Source organism: Mugil cephalus, chromosome 1 (assembly GCF_022458985.1).
Source record: "Mugil cephalus isolate CIBA_MC_2020 chromosome 1, CIBA_Mcephalus_1.1, whole genome shotgun sequence".
Taxonomy (NCBI): Eukaryota; Metazoa; Chordata; class Actinopteri; order Mugiliformes; family Mugilidae; genus Mugil; species Mugil cephalus.
Window position 1 is genome coordinate 44,502,012 of NC_061770.1, and position 17,099 is coordinate 44,519,110.

At 45.3% G+C, this 17,099-nt stretch overlaps 2 protein-coding genes across 2 annotated transcripts; one reads left to right on the forward strand and one right to left on the reverse strand.

Annotated features, from left to right (window-relative positions):
• Positions 1–1,016: 1,016 nt before the first annotated feature.
• On the reverse strand, positions 1,017–8,915 carry trip6 (thyroid hormone receptor interactor 6). The gene is made up of 11 exons (XM_047596925.1): positions 8,814–8,915; positions 8,294–8,340; positions 6,031–6,262; positions 5,311–5,420; positions 5,065–5,178; positions 4,369–4,959; positions 4,194–4,287; positions 3,921–4,090; positions 3,567–3,745; positions 3,355–3,475; positions 1,017–2,618 (listed from the first exon to the last, which is right to left on the reverse strand). The coding sequence occupies exons 3-11, from the start codon at positions 6,251–6,253 to the stop codon at positions 2,487–2,489; spliced, it is 1,734 nt and encodes a 577-aa protein (XP_047452881.1). The 5' UTR covers positions 6,254–6,262; positions 8,294–8,340; positions 8,814–8,915; the 3' UTR covers positions 1,017–2,486.
• A 3,151-nt stretch (positions 8,916–12,066) lies between these two features.
• bcl6b (BCL6B transcription repressor) lies at positions 12,067–16,589 on the forward strand. The gene is made up of 12 exons (XM_047573242.1): positions 12,067–12,218; positions 12,426–12,503; positions 12,609–12,835; positions 13,177–13,425; positions 13,529–13,663; positions 13,850–14,042; positions 14,171–14,382; positions 14,475–14,581; positions 14,676–14,822; positions 14,907–15,037; positions 15,436–15,573; positions 15,698–16,589. Exons 3-12 carry the CDS (start codon positions 12,621–12,623, stop codon positions 15,836–15,838), a joined length of 1,668 nt encoding a protein of 555 aa, XP_047429198.1. The 5' UTR covers positions 12,067–12,218; positions 12,426–12,503; positions 12,609–12,620; the 3' UTR covers positions 15,839–16,589.
• Positions 16,590–17,099: the final 510 nt, after the last annotated feature.

Here is a 17,099-nt window from a genome sequence, read left to right on the forward strand (position 1 = left end):
CTACTCTCAGACAGCACAAAGCAAGACAATGCTATCACATCACCAAAAGAAAAAACATAAAATATAGAGCAACGTGTTGACCTGGCCTCCTAGTAGCAGACACCATCAGAAGAACCTCAGATCCTCATCCCAGAGCTGTCACAGGGGAGACCTACGCAAATGATCGGTGTACATTTACAAGAATTTAAATTAGGGATGTCAATAGATTTTTTTTAATCGCGATTAATCGCATTATTCGCATAGTTGATGCAAATTAATCACAGTATTTTTAACCCTTTGACTAGCATTGTAACCACACAGTTGATCTTTTTTTTGTGATAGTAGTAGTTGTCAGTGCCAGTCATTCAGTTTGTAAGATACACAAATTTACCCATGTTTGAACACATTATATATATAAGCTGTGGCTCTTAAACTAGTTTATACTAAAGTGCTTTTAAACAGATGACCATAGCTCGAAAATATACATCATAAAGCTTCAGTATTTATATTTTATCAAACTGTACTATTGTGTGAACATTTTAATAATGATACGTCAAAATGCTCAGCTTGCAGTGCACACTATCAATATAGATTAAAAGTGAATGACATTTAATCGTGATTAATCGCATTTCTTAGTGTGGAAGTCAAAGGGTTAAATGTCCACTTTAACTGCAGCTGGATCATCTCCATTCAGCCTTTTTGCCTTTTTATTTAGGCAGTGTTGATACCAGTGGGTAATACTGCCCTCCGCTGGGTAAAATCATGTACTGTGACCACACTCTGGTTGTAATTACAGAATGTGGGTGTGTGTCAATTACGCATAAATAAATAATTAAAGGCATTAAAACGGTAACTGCAGCAGCTATGTGTTATTGTTAAAGCAGCATCCATTTTTTTGTCTACATCAAAACCTCAATAACGCAACACAGCAGCAGGTTTTGTTACGTCGGCTCCGTCTGGTAAAGATCACAAATAACGCAGCCCCTTTGGGCTCGGACGATGGACAGCATTACCTTAAAAAGCCACAAACACACCGGTTCATTTGGTGACATTTTAATATCAGATTACATCACTACAGCCTGCATTAGGAGACAAAGCCACCCCGCGAGCTGCAAACCTCCGCTTCAATTTAATCCAACTTCAGGGTGAATCCATTATTAGACGGCTGCAGTTCTGTGGACGACTTCAGTCTACGAGCTCCGATTCACAGCGTTATAAAGTGAACACGAGGAGGATGTGAAAAGGATAACTGCAGCGGGAACGAAAAAGAGTATGACGCCATGACTCAGGGCTTTAAAAGTGACATATACGAGCATTAATGCAATGTTAGCCTCGCACAGTTATGTACACCGCGAGATAAATAAACGGGAGGCGAAAGCTGAACCGTATTAAGTGTGATCAAGCGTTACAAAAAAAAAAAGAAGGAAAAAAAAATGCAGAATTCACAGTTTCAGGATCATGATGAAACTGAACGACGTCCTTGAGGTAAGGCTTTCAAATTTCTAGCCCTTTTAAGTTAAACACATACGAAAAAATAAATGCGGACGGATGGACAAGAGGTTAAACACAAATCATAACAAACAATGTCGCTCCAAAGTCTCGTGGGAGTGGAAGGATTGACATTAAGTGAAGCCAGAAGGACGACCTATATCAGGGGGAAATAAAAGTCACCCCCTTAAATTTGACATTCATTATCCTTAGCAAATGTGTAAAAATCATTTTCAAACCGTACAAATTATGTTATTATTTCCCAAATGGCACGTACGCAAACTCTTCACCTGAGGCTTCACGCAGTCAGTGACCCACACCCTGTTGTCCAGTTAGACAGAAGACTTCATTGCACCGTCAGCTTCGATATAACAGTCAAGTATCCACGCGCACACAAAAAAAATAGCAACCCTTGTGTTTTGCGGACATTCAAACAAATGTTAAGAGATTAAATAACTAAACATGATTCCATAACGTTGAGACGCGTGAGAAATAACCTGCGCTAGCAAACACTTAAGAAAAGAAAAACCCTACACATTCCTTTCGTCTATACTTCTTCATCTACTTCACTGCAAGTTTTTCACCGCACTAAAGGCTACACTCTCCGAAGCAACTGGGATTATTTCCAATGTCACTGTCTGTTATGTACAATCACAGTTTCGTTGTGTGCTTTTAGTGTCGCGAGACAGTTCAGGACTTCGTTTAGGTCGGTCGAAACAAGCCGTCGTCTTCTGTGATGTCCTCTCGTGCTTCCTTTGTGATTGACGGGGATATACGATGCGCGAGCTAATGGTGTGAACAGTACCGGTGTGGAAAAGTGGTGAGTGGAGCCCAAGCTGCCTGCAGATCAGGCCACTGTAACACTGAGCTAAACGGAAACGTAACGAAATAAAAGAAGAAGGAGGAGGAGAAGCGAGAAAACTTCAGTAACAGGAGTAACAGTAACAGATGAACCGATTTATGCCGTGTGGTGTGTTTACTGTCCGATTTGTTTTTGGAGAAAAAAAAAAAAAGGTTTGTTAGCAGTCGGTGGAGATTTTGGCCGAGAGGTCCTGGATGCGGCGAGCGCTGCAGCTCTTACACAAGATGTGGCCGTCCAGCGGGTAACAGCCTCGACCCTCGCCCTCGGACGACAGCAGGAGTCCACATTCCTGATGAACACAGACACTCCAGTCACCTCGGCTCTTTCGCACGGACCCGTGGAGGAGAAACACTTGTAACAAACCAGGCTATTTTGGGGGCGCTTGGTGTGAAACTCTAATCTAATCTGAAACGTTTCTTTAAGATCAGGATAATTATTTTATTTATTCTCTCCTCCTCTATCGTCTAAAACACTGCTTTGTGAATCTATCAGGCTCCAAAATAAAGCAGATGTCTAGTTTGGTACTAACGTGATGCATTGTTTGATGATTTTATCTCAATGAAATGGAACAAAAGATGTAAGGAATTAAATTTCCCCAAGCCATCATGATTGATTTCTTTTAATTAAATCAACACCTGTGCTGAGTGGAGGTACCTCTTCACACCAGCAGGTGGCAGTAGTCTGTAATTATAACTCAAAACTAGAAACATTCTGCAGTTTATTCCTGGACGATCATGTGAAAATATTTGCACATTTGAATGTTCAGACGAGAAAAACTAGACAGACTAGAAGAGACCTTCAGCGTGTGTGCTTTAAACTTGTGTTTGTTTTCTTCCATTTCTCTTGTAATACATTTGGATGAATGAATGAATGAATGAATGAATGAGAAGACAGGGGTTCAATGTGTGGCAGCAATGAACAAAATCAGGCCCCAGGGTCTTACAGATGTAACAGCCAAACTCGATCAATCTATTAATTTGTTCAGATTTTATTCCAAACGCTTATTTACACGAAAATGAACTCACCTCACAGATGTAACAGTTGACGTGGAAGCTGCGGTCCAGAGCTACGATCCTGACGGTCTCCTCCTGACCCGGCTCAGGCATGATGGGCTCGCCACACACCGAGCAGCGGGGCGCGTACTTCCTGTCAGAGGCGGCGTCAAAACTCAGTCATTAGTTATCAGGCTTTGGAGAAAGAAATGGCGTCTGAGTGGTGCGTGTTGACGAGAGCGCACCTGTGAAAGTCGTCTATGCAGTGTATCTGAGACGTGGCGTCCACGGTGAAGGGGACGCCGTCCAGGCAGCAGTTACACACCACACATGTGAAACAGCGAGGGTGGTAGGCTTTGCCCATGGCGCGTAGGATGCGGTCCAGGATGGGTTTGGAGCACTTTGAACAGCGCTCCAGGGTGCTCTAAAAACCAAAGGAGGAAACACCATGAGAGAAGAAATGACAGAAAACTACTGCGATGATGAAGATCACTAGAAATACGTGAGTGAGAAGGAATTTAGATAACGCTTTGCCATCGTGCCGGGTAAACAGACCATCCGAAAGTTTTAACTATAAAGGGTCGACTTCCTTCACTTACAATGTAACAGCTCTCGCAGTAACTCTTCTTGTCGAGAGCGTAGAACGGTTGCCCCCGGAGACGTGCGTGGCAGGTGATGCACGTGAAGCACTCCACGTGGAACACCTGCTCCATGGCGATGCAGCCGCTGCCGTCTCCGACCACGTTGTCTCCGCAGCGGGCACAGCGACCTGGACGCAGACGGACAGAGCAGAATTTGTTTAGGGAAGTGTTACAAAGCCAAAACCGGTTTTACATTCGGCTGGTTTTACGGTGCACGCGTAGAAACCGTACCGAAATAGTCCTCTGCAGGCGGGTGGTTCATGTCATAAACCAACTTCTTGGTGAGTCGATCCAGCTCCTCCTCGGGCCTCGTTGCTACCCCCTGCTGAGGAAAGAGGAGACATAGCGAATGCATGAAACTGCGAAACAAACGTCTGATCCATTAAACTGAGATTCGTGTCCCTACCTTGCTCATTTGATAAGCAGGACTCTGAGCAGCTCCCGGCCCCGTCATGTTATTCTCCATCCCTCTCTTAGACACCGGAACCTGGTTGACTCTCCCTCCGGGTCCCGGGCCGCTCGCCTTGTAGCCCCCCTCGGGGTGCATATCCTGAACCTGTGAGCCGGGATGTGAAGGGTACCAGCCCTGTGGAGCCGTCTGAGTCTGGGGCGGCGGTCGCGACACGTGCTGTCGGGGAGGAGGCGGAGTGTACGCCTGCTCGGCCTGCCTCCCCGTCTGAGAGTAGGTGACGGGCTGCGCCGTCTTGACCTGGACGCTGAACCTGGGCCCCGTGGGAGTCGAGGCAGTGGTGTAGGAGGCTGGGACGGGCTGAGGGTAGGGCTTGGGAGCGGAGGAGGTGTAGTAGTCCTGCTGGTGGGCGGCGGAGTACTGAGCCGCCTGGTGGTCGCTGGAGTAAGGGGGCGCCGGGTGGTACTGGCTCTGGGCGTGAGAGCTGTAGCCCATCGTCGGCCGACCCTGAGGAGGAGCTGCAGTCTGATGTGCAGGTTTGTAGTGATCTCCTGAGAGGTATTTGTTGTAAGGCACGTTGTCGTAGAGCTGCGGGGACAGAGGGCAATAAATGAACACTGATGGACCGATTTATCTCATTTATTTGATCGGTTCTCGTCAGTTTCCATGATGTAATAGAGTGAAGCGTCATACTTGAGCGCTGGAGTCCTGCGGGTGGCTGTCCAGGTCAGCGAGCATACTGGTGAGGGAGTCGATATCGGCGTCGATGTTGGAGTGATAGGCCGCCGGCTTCTCAGGGCCACGATGCTGACAACATCAGAAGAGCATTACAAAGATGTCAGTGACTTTATCAGAACGTTTCCATGTCCTCCTCTTAGCTTGGAGATCTATAGTTACATCTTTAAAATAAAGTATTTAAGTAATAAAGTATCCCCCCACCATCAGCTCGTAGCTGTCCATGTGAGGGCTCCAGTTGCGGTCGTCTTTGGGCCCGTGAGGAGGAGGAGGGGGGTAATAGTGATCGGCGGATGAATGATGAATTGGTCCACCTGTAGTTTGGAGAGCCGATATTGGAAACACGACTCAGCAGGGAGCATGTTAATTTAACCCAAAGAGACAATTACTTTCATACTGAAATTCCTCCACGGCATTACAGGACATCAATGCTCCACAGTCCAATCGGTGTGTAAGAGTTGACTCAGCTTAAACTAGTGTGAACATTTAACGCGGTTTAAACTGGCATCGTTGTCGTCTTAATGTTAAATTCCTTCTTATCTTTCCTGCACGGTAGCAGAGCAGGACTGTATGTGAAAACATCCAGAAGGAATTTCACACCGAAAGAATGTAAAAAACCTCAGACCGCCTCTTTGTTGCCATTATTTGCGTTATTTCTTCATGACCAGCTTGAACAGAGAGAATTATTACTCATCAACTAACGCGTATATTAGGAAGCAGAGAAACGCAGATTTTATTGCTGCATCTCGAAAACATTTAGGGAACATTATGAGTTCCCTTATTTCATATCATCTGTCTGTACAGGGTTAACTGCTTCTTTGTGCTGGCGATGGCTGCAGTTATAAAAAGATCAGTTACGCCACGAGGAAGTTAGTACGCGTAAATTTTACTTACAAATGACTTACAAATCAGTGGCATTCTCACCTGTGGGACCAGTCGCCATGTACCTGTTGGTCATCCCTCCTCCTCCTCCTCCTCCTCCTCCTCCTCCGTTCTGGTCGTAGGGACCATATTTTGGTCTGAACTCGGACGTACCCTTCTTGTTGGGGGCTCGGTAGATCGCTGCCCCGGCGGAGTGGGACATCTGGGGGACGGCTCTCTCTGGGCTGTCCAGAGTCCTCGGCGGCAGCCAGGTGGGACCGGACATGACAGGCTTCTGAGACGAAACGACAAAGGAGAATATTTAAATCATATGATATAACATTTCTGTTCTTTCAATGTCGCCGTGACGCCGCAAATTTCCCCACCGTGGGATAAATTACAGGATTATCGTAACTTAATAGTACGACACAACGCTAACAGCAAATTATCGCTTATGTTGCAGCTTTCGGTTATAATTATTTTGTCTGAAAACAGCTGGGGCTGTTGTGTGTATTTAACACTCAGGTAACCAGTGGAAACTAAGGGATGCTTCAGACTTCGTTTCCTATGGCAACGGGGGCACACAGACTGAACAATAGGCGTCCACATGAGGAGCAGGAAGAGAGCAGCCATTTCTGCAGGGCTCGGGGCTTTCCAGCTGGCCCGACATGACTGAAACGTGTGTGTGTGTGTTATTTTGCGTGCCTCGAGACACAAACGGTTATGGAAAAGAAGGCAAACACACACACACACACACACGTACAGATACAAAACAGGTGCAACTCTGTGGCTACCACTCGCCTGTTGTCCCCCCACAATAGTTATTGTCTTTGAGTGTTTACACACCAGTATCACTTATTTCTAAATGAATTGGAGACAAAAACAAAGCAGGAAATGTTATGCAACGATATGTATCTGCAAACACATGAACACCTGGCTCACAACAATATATTAGATATTCTCTGTGGGATAAATAACAACGCCAGAGCGCACAGCTGACACGTCCGAGTGCTGCCTTGCACCTGAGGTCTTATATAAAGAGAAACCCAATTAAAAAAAATAAAATAAAAGACATGATTCAGTGCATTTACAGAGACAAGGCAGAGACAGGTCCAGTGTCTGACTGGTAATCTAATACAATCATTGATTTGTCATGTATACGTCTGTGAAGAAAAACAAACAACATTATGAACTGGATCCCGTCGAGGTCAGACAGAACAAATTTGAAATATTAAGCCGTTGTGATCTTGGAGCCTCCAACATCTGTCGGTACATTCAACACTTTACAGAGCATGACTGACGGACTAAATACAGCTGAATCCTCAATTGTTATTTAAACAAGTTCATGCATGTACACTGGCACAAAGCCTGAAGGGATTGAAAGTACACGCGCACACACACACACACACAAGAGCGAATCAAATCCAAATGTTGTCAGGGCGGAGAAATTAGCAGCCCACTCAGGCTGATTGCATGTGGGTCGTGTGGCCATCATAAGACCATGTTGGTAAGAGGATTATGATGATGGATGGGAGGATGATGTAGCCCTACAGAAACACAACGCTGACACACTACATTTAGCTCACTGTTATTTTGGGGGGTTTCCATTCATGGGGTTGTTGTTGTTGTTGTTGCCGTTGCAGAATCAGCATTGTGTAAATTGCTTTATACGATGTAACCACGTGTAGTGACCAAGTGACCAACACCTCCTCCTTTCTGCCCGAATCCGGATGAACACACACACTCAAATCCGAGGATGACCGGGCCAGAAAATTAATCTCACCAGATGTGTCGCTCTGGGTTTTACGGCCAGTTTGGTTTTATATTCATTTAGGAAAACAGTGGTGGTATGTCTATTCATTATTTCGGCTTTGTTTCGTGGCGGTAGCAACTCGTGAAATATCAAAGTTGATGACAGCGACGAGCATCAAGCTACCGGAAATAAACAAAAAAGGCAGCCGGTATTTTTGACTACCAAAATAAAATACCCCCTTCGTAAGAGTTTCAGCAATACAAACATTTAGAAATACATCGTGGCAATTAATGGACAAAAATCCTTAATATGCTTAACTCAAATAAAGTTATAATATATTATCTCGATATTTCATTTAATACATTATTATTAATATCCAGCTTCGTTTCATGCGCTTTTATTTTGAAAGCAAACGGCTGCGGTTAACATTTTTGTATACACAGTAGCGACACACGACTTAAATAAAATAACAACGAGACAACATTTACTAAAACAAAATGCTTAATAAACACAACGTGAAATAACATTTGCAAACACGACTGTACATATAACTAACGTATCAGCGTTTCCTACCTTGTACAGTACCGTTACAGTGATTCTCCTCTGCCCTTCAGTCTCATCTACAAATACAAAAAAGCAACAAAAAAAAAACAGGTAAAATGGAAGCAGAGAAAACACATTAAACTCACATCGGCGAAATATAACTTGTTTTTAAACGCACAGCACTAATGTCTCATATGAATGACTGACAAACAGCCAAGCTGTGTGTCCAAATATGTCCTCTGTGCGTCACATATGTGGAAAACACGCCACTTAAGTGACACAATAACCCACAATGATAGATAATTAGCGAGAATTAACTTTAATAACAGGCTTGTTTACTTGTTTGCTAGCCTGTTTTCCACTCAAAGCTCGTGCCTTGCCTTCAGGCTAACTCCAGCACAACCGAAGAGGGAACAATGCGACAACCGAGACCTACCCACCACCTGAAATGAGCCACACAAACGAGGCCTAAACCTCCGCTTACGCGTTCAAAGGTTGGCGAAAGTTATCCAGAGAAAACTCGCTTTTTGCTTTGGCGTCGTTAACCTACTTTGTCCCGGATCCTGAGGCCTTTAGCAGCAGCGGCGGCTCCTCACCGCCTTCCCCATGTGTGACGTCGCCGCAGTGCGCGAGTTCAGTGCGCGCGCATGTAGGGAGGCGGTGGGGTGGCGGGCGGGTCCGTCACATTTTAGAAAATAAAATACAAAACTCGACTGTTTTATAAAAACTCAGATACTCACGTTTTAACGGGAACCCCCACGTCCATTCAATACTGTATTTTTAAGAAAATACTTAAATTATTGACATTTGTTACTGCTTTAGTGACAAGCTATCTATGTGTAATGAAAGTGTTTGATATAAACAAAGCTTACTGTATTCTGCTTCCGATGGTGCTTTGGTTGGCCTGATTATGTTTTGCACACAAACAGTTTCCGCAAAACTATTTTGGAACTCCACACAATACTCTCTCAGAAACATCCAGTCCCGCCATGATTAGTGATTGAGAAAGCGATTTGCTGCTTATTCCAAGTATCACAATTCTGCTTAGTAAGCAATGTTATATTTAATGGAGTCCAATGCAACAGCTGCAAGTTTACTTGATGTGTCGCATGGATCCACCCAGGCATCTCCGAGTTAAGATGGCGCCAATAGCGCAGAATCAGCTCCATTGCTTCTTAATTTAGAACTTACAGTATGATTTCAGATGTGGTTTCAGATACTGCACTGCATGTTAAGTACAGTATATGAGGCCACATCACATGAAGTACATACAGTATACAAATATACTTAAAGACAAGAGAAATCAAAAAAATGTGAGGAAAGTTAAAGAAAAAAAGTAACAGAACAAAAATTTAAGTGTAAAAAGTGTTAATATGATTCCAGTGTACAGACATGGTGCTTTTGTATGATTGTGTGCAACATAATTAGTGTATTTATCAAGGCTAGTCAGCAGATTTGGTCTATTTATACGTTTTAAATAGTGTTTATTGGGTTCACTGGGTTTGACTGAAAATGTGCCAGCTTCCCACTGAATATTAGTAATTCAACATATACCCAGTTGTTATGCATCATACAATGGTCAGTTCATATGGAGGTCAAGTTGTAATTTTGCGGATCAAAAGATTTGGGTCAACTGTCCCTCCACTGTTACCCCTTACCCCGCATCTTCCTCTTTTTGTCCTTCCCTCAGCTCGTCAGAGGCCAGCTCCTTTCCCCAAGGCACCTCTTCAACGGAAGGAATTCATAACTTCATAATTTGTGTTTTATTTCCCCTCTGCCTCTGCCAACAAGTGGACAAACAACCAAAGCTGGGATCTCCCCACTTCCTCCTCCTTCTCCTCCTGCCAGCAGCTCGGTGCTGGTTGCCCTTATATGTCCACAGAGCTCTGCAATCGCAGGAAGAGGCAGTTTAAGCAGATCTGTGTTATTGTTGCAGGAGCTATCAACACTTTGGCACCAACTGGGAGTTTTGAAGTCAAAGCATGGCTCAGGACATGCACACGTTATCAGATAAACATCGTATCCAGGAAACCAGAAAACGAGGGGAAGCCCTTCATTTGAGGATTCATGCGGTTCTTTATTTTGATGGTAAACAGCGAGCACTCCGCATTAATCAAAAACAGGACCACTGGGTCGCTGATGGGCACTGACAGATGGGGGTAAGATGCAGGAAGTCTCAGTGAGCGTTGCCCAGCCTCGCCAACGGGACAGACCCAATGGCTTCCGGCCATTGGTGAACCCGTTTAGTAATGTTCTCACTTTTCCTCAACCGCCCCCCTCATCCGTTCTTCTCACAATGCCTGGAAGTAGCCGAGACCTACATCTCCCTCTCTGTTTTCTTAATCGTTGTTTTCCTTTATGGTTTTTCCTTTTTTTCTCTCTCTCTTCTGTTTTTTTTTTTTTTTTTTACAAAGCACACAATTGATCCGACCCCCGTCCAAACAAATAAAAGCACAAGGACACGCAACCAGCGCCCTCCGTCCCATGCAAACATGTTACTTCCGACTCGCATTTTCAAAGGATTCACATCAAAACACGGGCACGTTGTTTGACACTGACACCATATTTGACACACTGACTTGTAACAAAGTAGATTTTAGTGATTTTATGAATGAATGAAAAAAATGTTTTTAATCAGCTCAAAATTAAAAAAAGAAGCTTCACATTTGTCTCATTTTGAACTGGATTAGTCATAAGAGTGACAACAAAAACAATGTCTTCTCTTCACTGATCACAACTTTGCTGTTGCACCACTGAAACCTCGTATTCATTATCCCTGAGTCAACTTTAAAGATTCCTCTCCGCCTTCTTCAAGGTCTCCTTCTGCGAAATACTTTGATGTGGAGGAAATCCAGTTCATGGTTCACTTTTGTAGTGCCTCGGTTTACTGTCCTGTATCTGACTCGCTGCGAGTCCAAGGTTGTACCGAGGGTGAGGTGGCTTTCCGCTTATTTTTTAGTTATTCGTGACCTTTGAGCCCTTGTCCCCTTCGCTCCGTAGCCCCCTCCCCCCCTCATCATCATTTCTCCTCCCTTATCCCCTGCTTGCTTTATTATTGACGGATGTCCTGCGCAGGCGTTTTCATCCATGTCTCTGAGCAGCTTCGCAGGATGCGCTGTGTGTGTGTGTGTGTGCGGGGGGAAGTTCCTGCACATCTGTCGGCTGCATTTCTCTCAGTCAGGGCGGGGCAGAGGTTGTTTTTCACCACCAGGAGAAGGTGTCCCCCCATCTAGAACGATCGATTTTGTCCTGCTTCCTTCCTCCGTGTCCTCATAACACGTTGCCTCTCGTCCACGGCGGAAGCCAGGAGCAACCTAACTGATCTTGTCCACTTATCAATTACAGTCTCTCTTTGAATTCCATTGATTGTGTTGTTAAAAACATCATAAGCCACGATGAGATAAAATCTCGATGATGAGGTTATTGCTTGTTTATCCAACAATAAGCTGGTGTTCCTGCTTCCGCTCAAACGGTTTCCTCCGTCCTGGAGAGGGGTGAAGGGTAGGAAAGCGTTGGTGGGGGATGTTTTCTGCCTTACCCCTAGATAGCCAGGCACGTACTGCTCCTCCACGTATATATTTTTTCAGCGTGGCACAAAAACACACAACGCTTTCCTGCAATTACTTTGCTCCGAGCTATGGGGGTTTAGACAAACTAATAGCCCACTAAAAATACTTGGAGCCCAGAGCCCGGGCCAGGGCCTTTTCCTGCGCTGCTTCCAGTGTACGCGTGGGCCATTGAGGAAAGAGGAAACGAGCGGCTGTGGTTGTAAGGGGGCTTCCTGCGCGACATTATAAAGAGCTCCCTCCCTGCAGCCTCCTGCCACAGTGTTTCTCAGAGTCGCTGGAGGTTGTGGGTGGGTTCCTGCTCCACGTTTTTGGCGGTGGACTGAACGCTGAGCACAGGGGCTTGACGTCAGCGGAGGGAGCGTTAGTTCTCGTCCCTGCTGGTCGGGGTGAGTTGGAAATTCTCATTATGTTATATTTTTTTTCACTGGTTGTTTGATAGTGTGTGTTTAGACTGCTTTTACGTGGAAATGTTAATGATCTCGACCTTGACTGATTCAAAGGTTGAGGACTTATAATTATATTGAATTAAAAAGTGTAAAGTTTAAACGTGCACAGGAGATGAAGTGGGTATTCCTCTTTGTTTTACCACACAGGTACGAGTAGGGAGCTGGTCTCACCTAACAGATGTGTCTGTGACACTCCAGTATATTTATTCTGTCAGATAAACACAGGTAGGTTATTCATATGCATCGCAATCTAAAAAAAATTAATGCAAATATTCAACACTTACTGTGAATTTTTCACTCATAATGCATTTTTCTTCCCCTCCCCTGCAGATCCAGAGGAGCATGATGGAAGTGTTAGAAGGATACAGGGTAGACAGAGGACAGGCGATGAGGGCCGCGGCCCCGCCTGAGGGTTACGTGAAGGAGTTTACCCGCCACTCGAACGATGTGCTGCTGAATATGAATGAACTGCGGCACAGAAGCATCCTGACCGACACCACCCTGGTCGTCGGGAACGTGCACTTGCGGGCGCACTGTGCTGTGCTCGTGGCCTGCAGGTCGGTGCACATGTCGTCGAGGTTTTATCTGAAGTAGCCTTTTCTTTACAGTCTACGGGTTTTCTCAAAGTGGGCTTTAGCTGATGAAACTGACTAATTTGTTTTGAATGAGCTGTAATCTGCACAAGCACATGTGTGTTATATCTTCTCCTGGTTGACTCATGACGGCTTTTGTCCTGTAGACCTTCGCCTGTCTCAGTTTCCTTCCACATGTGGACATCCATTGTCATCCCTTCTCCTTCCCATCATTACTGCCTTACCTCTTCTAAAAACAAATGACCTCAGGCTGATGCTCACATGAATTAAACGTTGTACATCTCCGTCTCCCTGTCTCCTCTCAGTGGGTTCTTCTACTCGCTGTACACCCACCGCGTGTTGCTTCAGGGGCGTGGTGGCAGCGGGGAGCAGCTCATGACCGTGTCTCTCCCCGGCACCTTGGACCCATCCAGCGTCTCCCTGCTGCTCGACTTCATGTACACCTCCCGCCTCCCTCTGACACCGAGCATCGTCTCCGGGGTGCTGGCTGTCGCCACCTACCTGCAGATGGACCACGTGGCTGATACCTGCCGGGATTTCATGCAGCTGCACTGGTGAGGTGCCTGAGAAGAACATTCGCTGCGGTTTAATAATGCAGGAGATCATTTAAACTAATCTCACTGTGCACTTTTACATGTTTTTGTCTTTCCTTTTCAGCACTGAGAATGTGAGTGCTAGACACCTGAAATTGGAGCTGGACTCCAGGGTATCTGTAGCCTCTGTAGCCCCCAAAGGAGGAGACTTGCCTAATGCACGGCCGCAGACACTGCTGCCAACAGCCGGGTCCATCAGGTAAGAGAATTAAGCATGAAACAAGAGTAGGAGACAACCCTGAAGAGTGGCCCTTATATTTTCCTACTTACTTGTCGCCACTTTTTGTTTACACATAGTCAGAAGTGCTGCCTCTGTGTTCTGTGTGCCTTTGTGCGTGTTGACAGGTTTAGCTCCATTACAGCACTTCCTGTGTTTTTCCGGCAGGGTCCCTGTAGTGGCCGGCGGCTCTCTCAAGCCAGGGGACTTCCCAGCCCGTCAGCCCAGGTCAAAGGAGACAAAAGGAGAACCTGGGTCCCCCCTCACCGGCTCCCCGACTTCATCTCCAAACAGCCCTGCCCGCTCCAGCTGCCAACCAAACTCTCCAGCCGAGTCCAACACGTGCAACAAGAATTTTGTGGTATGCCTCAAGACACCTTAAGCATTGTCATCAGTGATCAAAAGCACGACTTGAGCCACTACAAGGTTCATAGGAGTCAAGTTTGAATTTACAAAAGTGGAGTAACTATCCAGGTTTTATTCCTCCAGAGTGACACCAAAGCCTCACCAGACCCAAAGGCCTGCAACTGGAAGAAGTACAAGTACATTGTCCTTAACCCCCTCTGCACCGCCACTACTGTGAAAGTAGAGGAGCCAGAGGAACCCCAAAGTCGAGCATCACCCTCTGCTGAGAGGGTGGGCTCGGTGCCACAGGCACCAACAGAGGCGTGGTCTGGAGAAGTGCCTGGTCAGATTGATAGGTAAGCAGGAGCAACTGGAACTGACGAGATAACAGAGAAATAAAACGTAGTTTATGGGTTTTTGTGAAACTTTTGGACCCTCTCTCAATCAGACAGGGGCAGGCCTCCTGCTACGAGGGTTCTGGCCGAGCCCCTCCCCTCGGGCCACCACCCTCTGTGGATCATCTAACAGTGACTCACTCTCACAAGGAGGAACCAGGTTGGCACGTTGTTCCTTATTCACACTTGCGGTCAAAATGTCCGTTAATAGGTAAAATCCTTACTTTCTTTTTTTAACTCGTCTATTTCTCCAGTCACCTCACCTGGCACCGTTCTCCCCAAAGTGCACCCCTCTGATCCAGAAGCGGCCCATCACAACCAACACTCAGTCAAGCGTGAGAACTGCTATGTGCCCTACAGTTATTCAGGCAACCTTCAGGGAACCAAGTCAGTCTGTTCAGGTTCGGCTATGTTCCTTCTACCTCTGCCTTTGTTTTAATAGAAATAAGCTACAAATATTAATGGCGACCTTTTGGACCTGACAGGTGACAAGCCGTACCGCTGTAATGTGTGTGGAGCTCAGTTCAACCGGCCGGCCAACCTGAAGACTCACTCCCGCATTCACTCTGGCGAGAAGCCCTACCGCTGCGACACCTGTGGGGCACGATTCGTACAGGTGAGGGACAACTCTGTGTGTTTATGAGAAGATTTTTAATCACAACCATAATAAAAAAAAGGACATTCTAAGACCAGTATTTAATTTATCTTCCCATTGTATCCTAAAAAGTCAACCAATAATGTAACTGTTCATTCACTCAGACTCATATTTCCTTAAAATTTCAAACTTATGTGAAAGTTTTCTTCAACTGATCTCAATATCAAAGCGATAAGAAAAGAAAGAGACATCCAGTCATTTAGTAGTCTGTCGAGTCGCTGATAGAGCACTGTCTGATTGAAAAAAAAAAATGTTAATGTGGGGAAACTTCAGAGTATAAGCCTTGACATGTTCTTTAGGTTCTTTGTTTCACAATCTCACCACTCAACCTGTTTGTCCTGCTCTGTTTTCCGTGTTAGGTTGCTCACCTCAGGGCCCACGTCTTGATTCATACAGGGGAGAAGCCTTACCCCTGCCACACCTGTGGCACCCGGTTCCGCCACCTTCAGACCTTGAAGAGTCACCTGCGCATCCACACTGGAGAGAAGCCTTACACTGTAAGCCACAAATGCATTTACCTACGTCATGAGCTGTATCGTCTGCAAAGAAAATCACAGAATGCCCTTCTTTGTTTGCCTTTCATTTCCCCGATGTCTAATCTGTGCACCACTTGTCTTCCAGTGTGAGAAGTGTGACCTGCACTTCCGACACAAGAGTCAGCTGCGCCTGCACCTGCGCCAAAAACACGGGGCCGTCACCAACACCAAGATCCGCTACAAGGTGCTGACCGAGCCCTACCAGCCTCTGCTGCAGGCCTGCTGAAGAGGAAGGCAAATGTCACCCCAATAATATCTAAATCTGTCAGAAAATGTGATCTAATTTTAAATTATTGGCATGTGTCTTTTTGAGTCACTGGTTTGTCAGGCAGCCAGATTTAAGACTTACAAATTTTTATTTAGTATGTTGTCGGAAGATGTTTGGAAGTTGGAGCTATCGCAACAACACATCAATGCTTTATTAGTAGGAATCCCGGAGGTTAATCAGAAATTAGATGATTAAAGAAAGTGCATTTGAAGGTTTGTGAAGAGACGTAAAGAGGGGAACAGGACAATGAACATGTGGTCAAAGGTTGTGTACTTGGAGGAAATGTGAAACGTTTGAGAGAAAGATAGAGTAAGTTTTATGAAAAAGAAGTGAATGGGTTTGGAGTTTTTGGAGTGAATTAAAAGAGACAATGAGTCTAGCAAAGTAGCAAAGCACTTCATCAGTATTAAGTGGCTTAAGTTTTCTTCTCAGATGTGTATTTATCTCATATTTATCTTTAACCTCATGGCCTGGGGCCTGTGTGTTGTAGTGTGCAGAGATAATCTGCTTTCACAGTCCAAGCAGGCAAAGGACTTAGATGTCTTGTACTGAATACAAAGTGAGGAAATAAAATGATATTTTGTTTATGACGCAGCCATTTATATAAGACAAACAATCGATTAGTTAATGACAATGGTAAATGTGTTAATTTGCTGGACAAAAATGGTTTTGTACAATTTAAATTAAATCATTTTTTATTAATTGGGAATGTTGTGTTTGGTGTTTCATTTATGACGTCATGATGTGTGAAGTCATATTAATATATAAACAACAAGGCTCTGCTAGTTTAAAAAAAAAAAAGATCACTCTGTGTAACACAACCTTTCTCCTCCCTAACTTTCCTTCCTCTCATTAACTCTTTCACCCATGAATCACATCTTCTGTTAACTCAAATCTGTCCATTTTCTCGATCTCCTCCTTTTTCTTGGTGTTGGTGTGGAAACAATGAAGTCAAGGGCACCTGTTTCCTCCCTGCTCCTAATACTCCACGCTCAGACTACCAGCCAACAACACGTGTGCGAGCTCGCCGGTGCTTCCTGAAAAGGGGTGACTCGCGGAGGAGCCGCAGACTCCGGCCGAACTCTCCCACCCTCTGTCATCCCCTCTTCCTGCTCCCTGATGAGTTGTGGCTAGCTGGCCTCATTGTCCCAGCTCAGCAGACAAACGTTGGATGTTTGACGGGACTTTCCAACCTTCAGCTCCGCTCCTCCACTTGAAA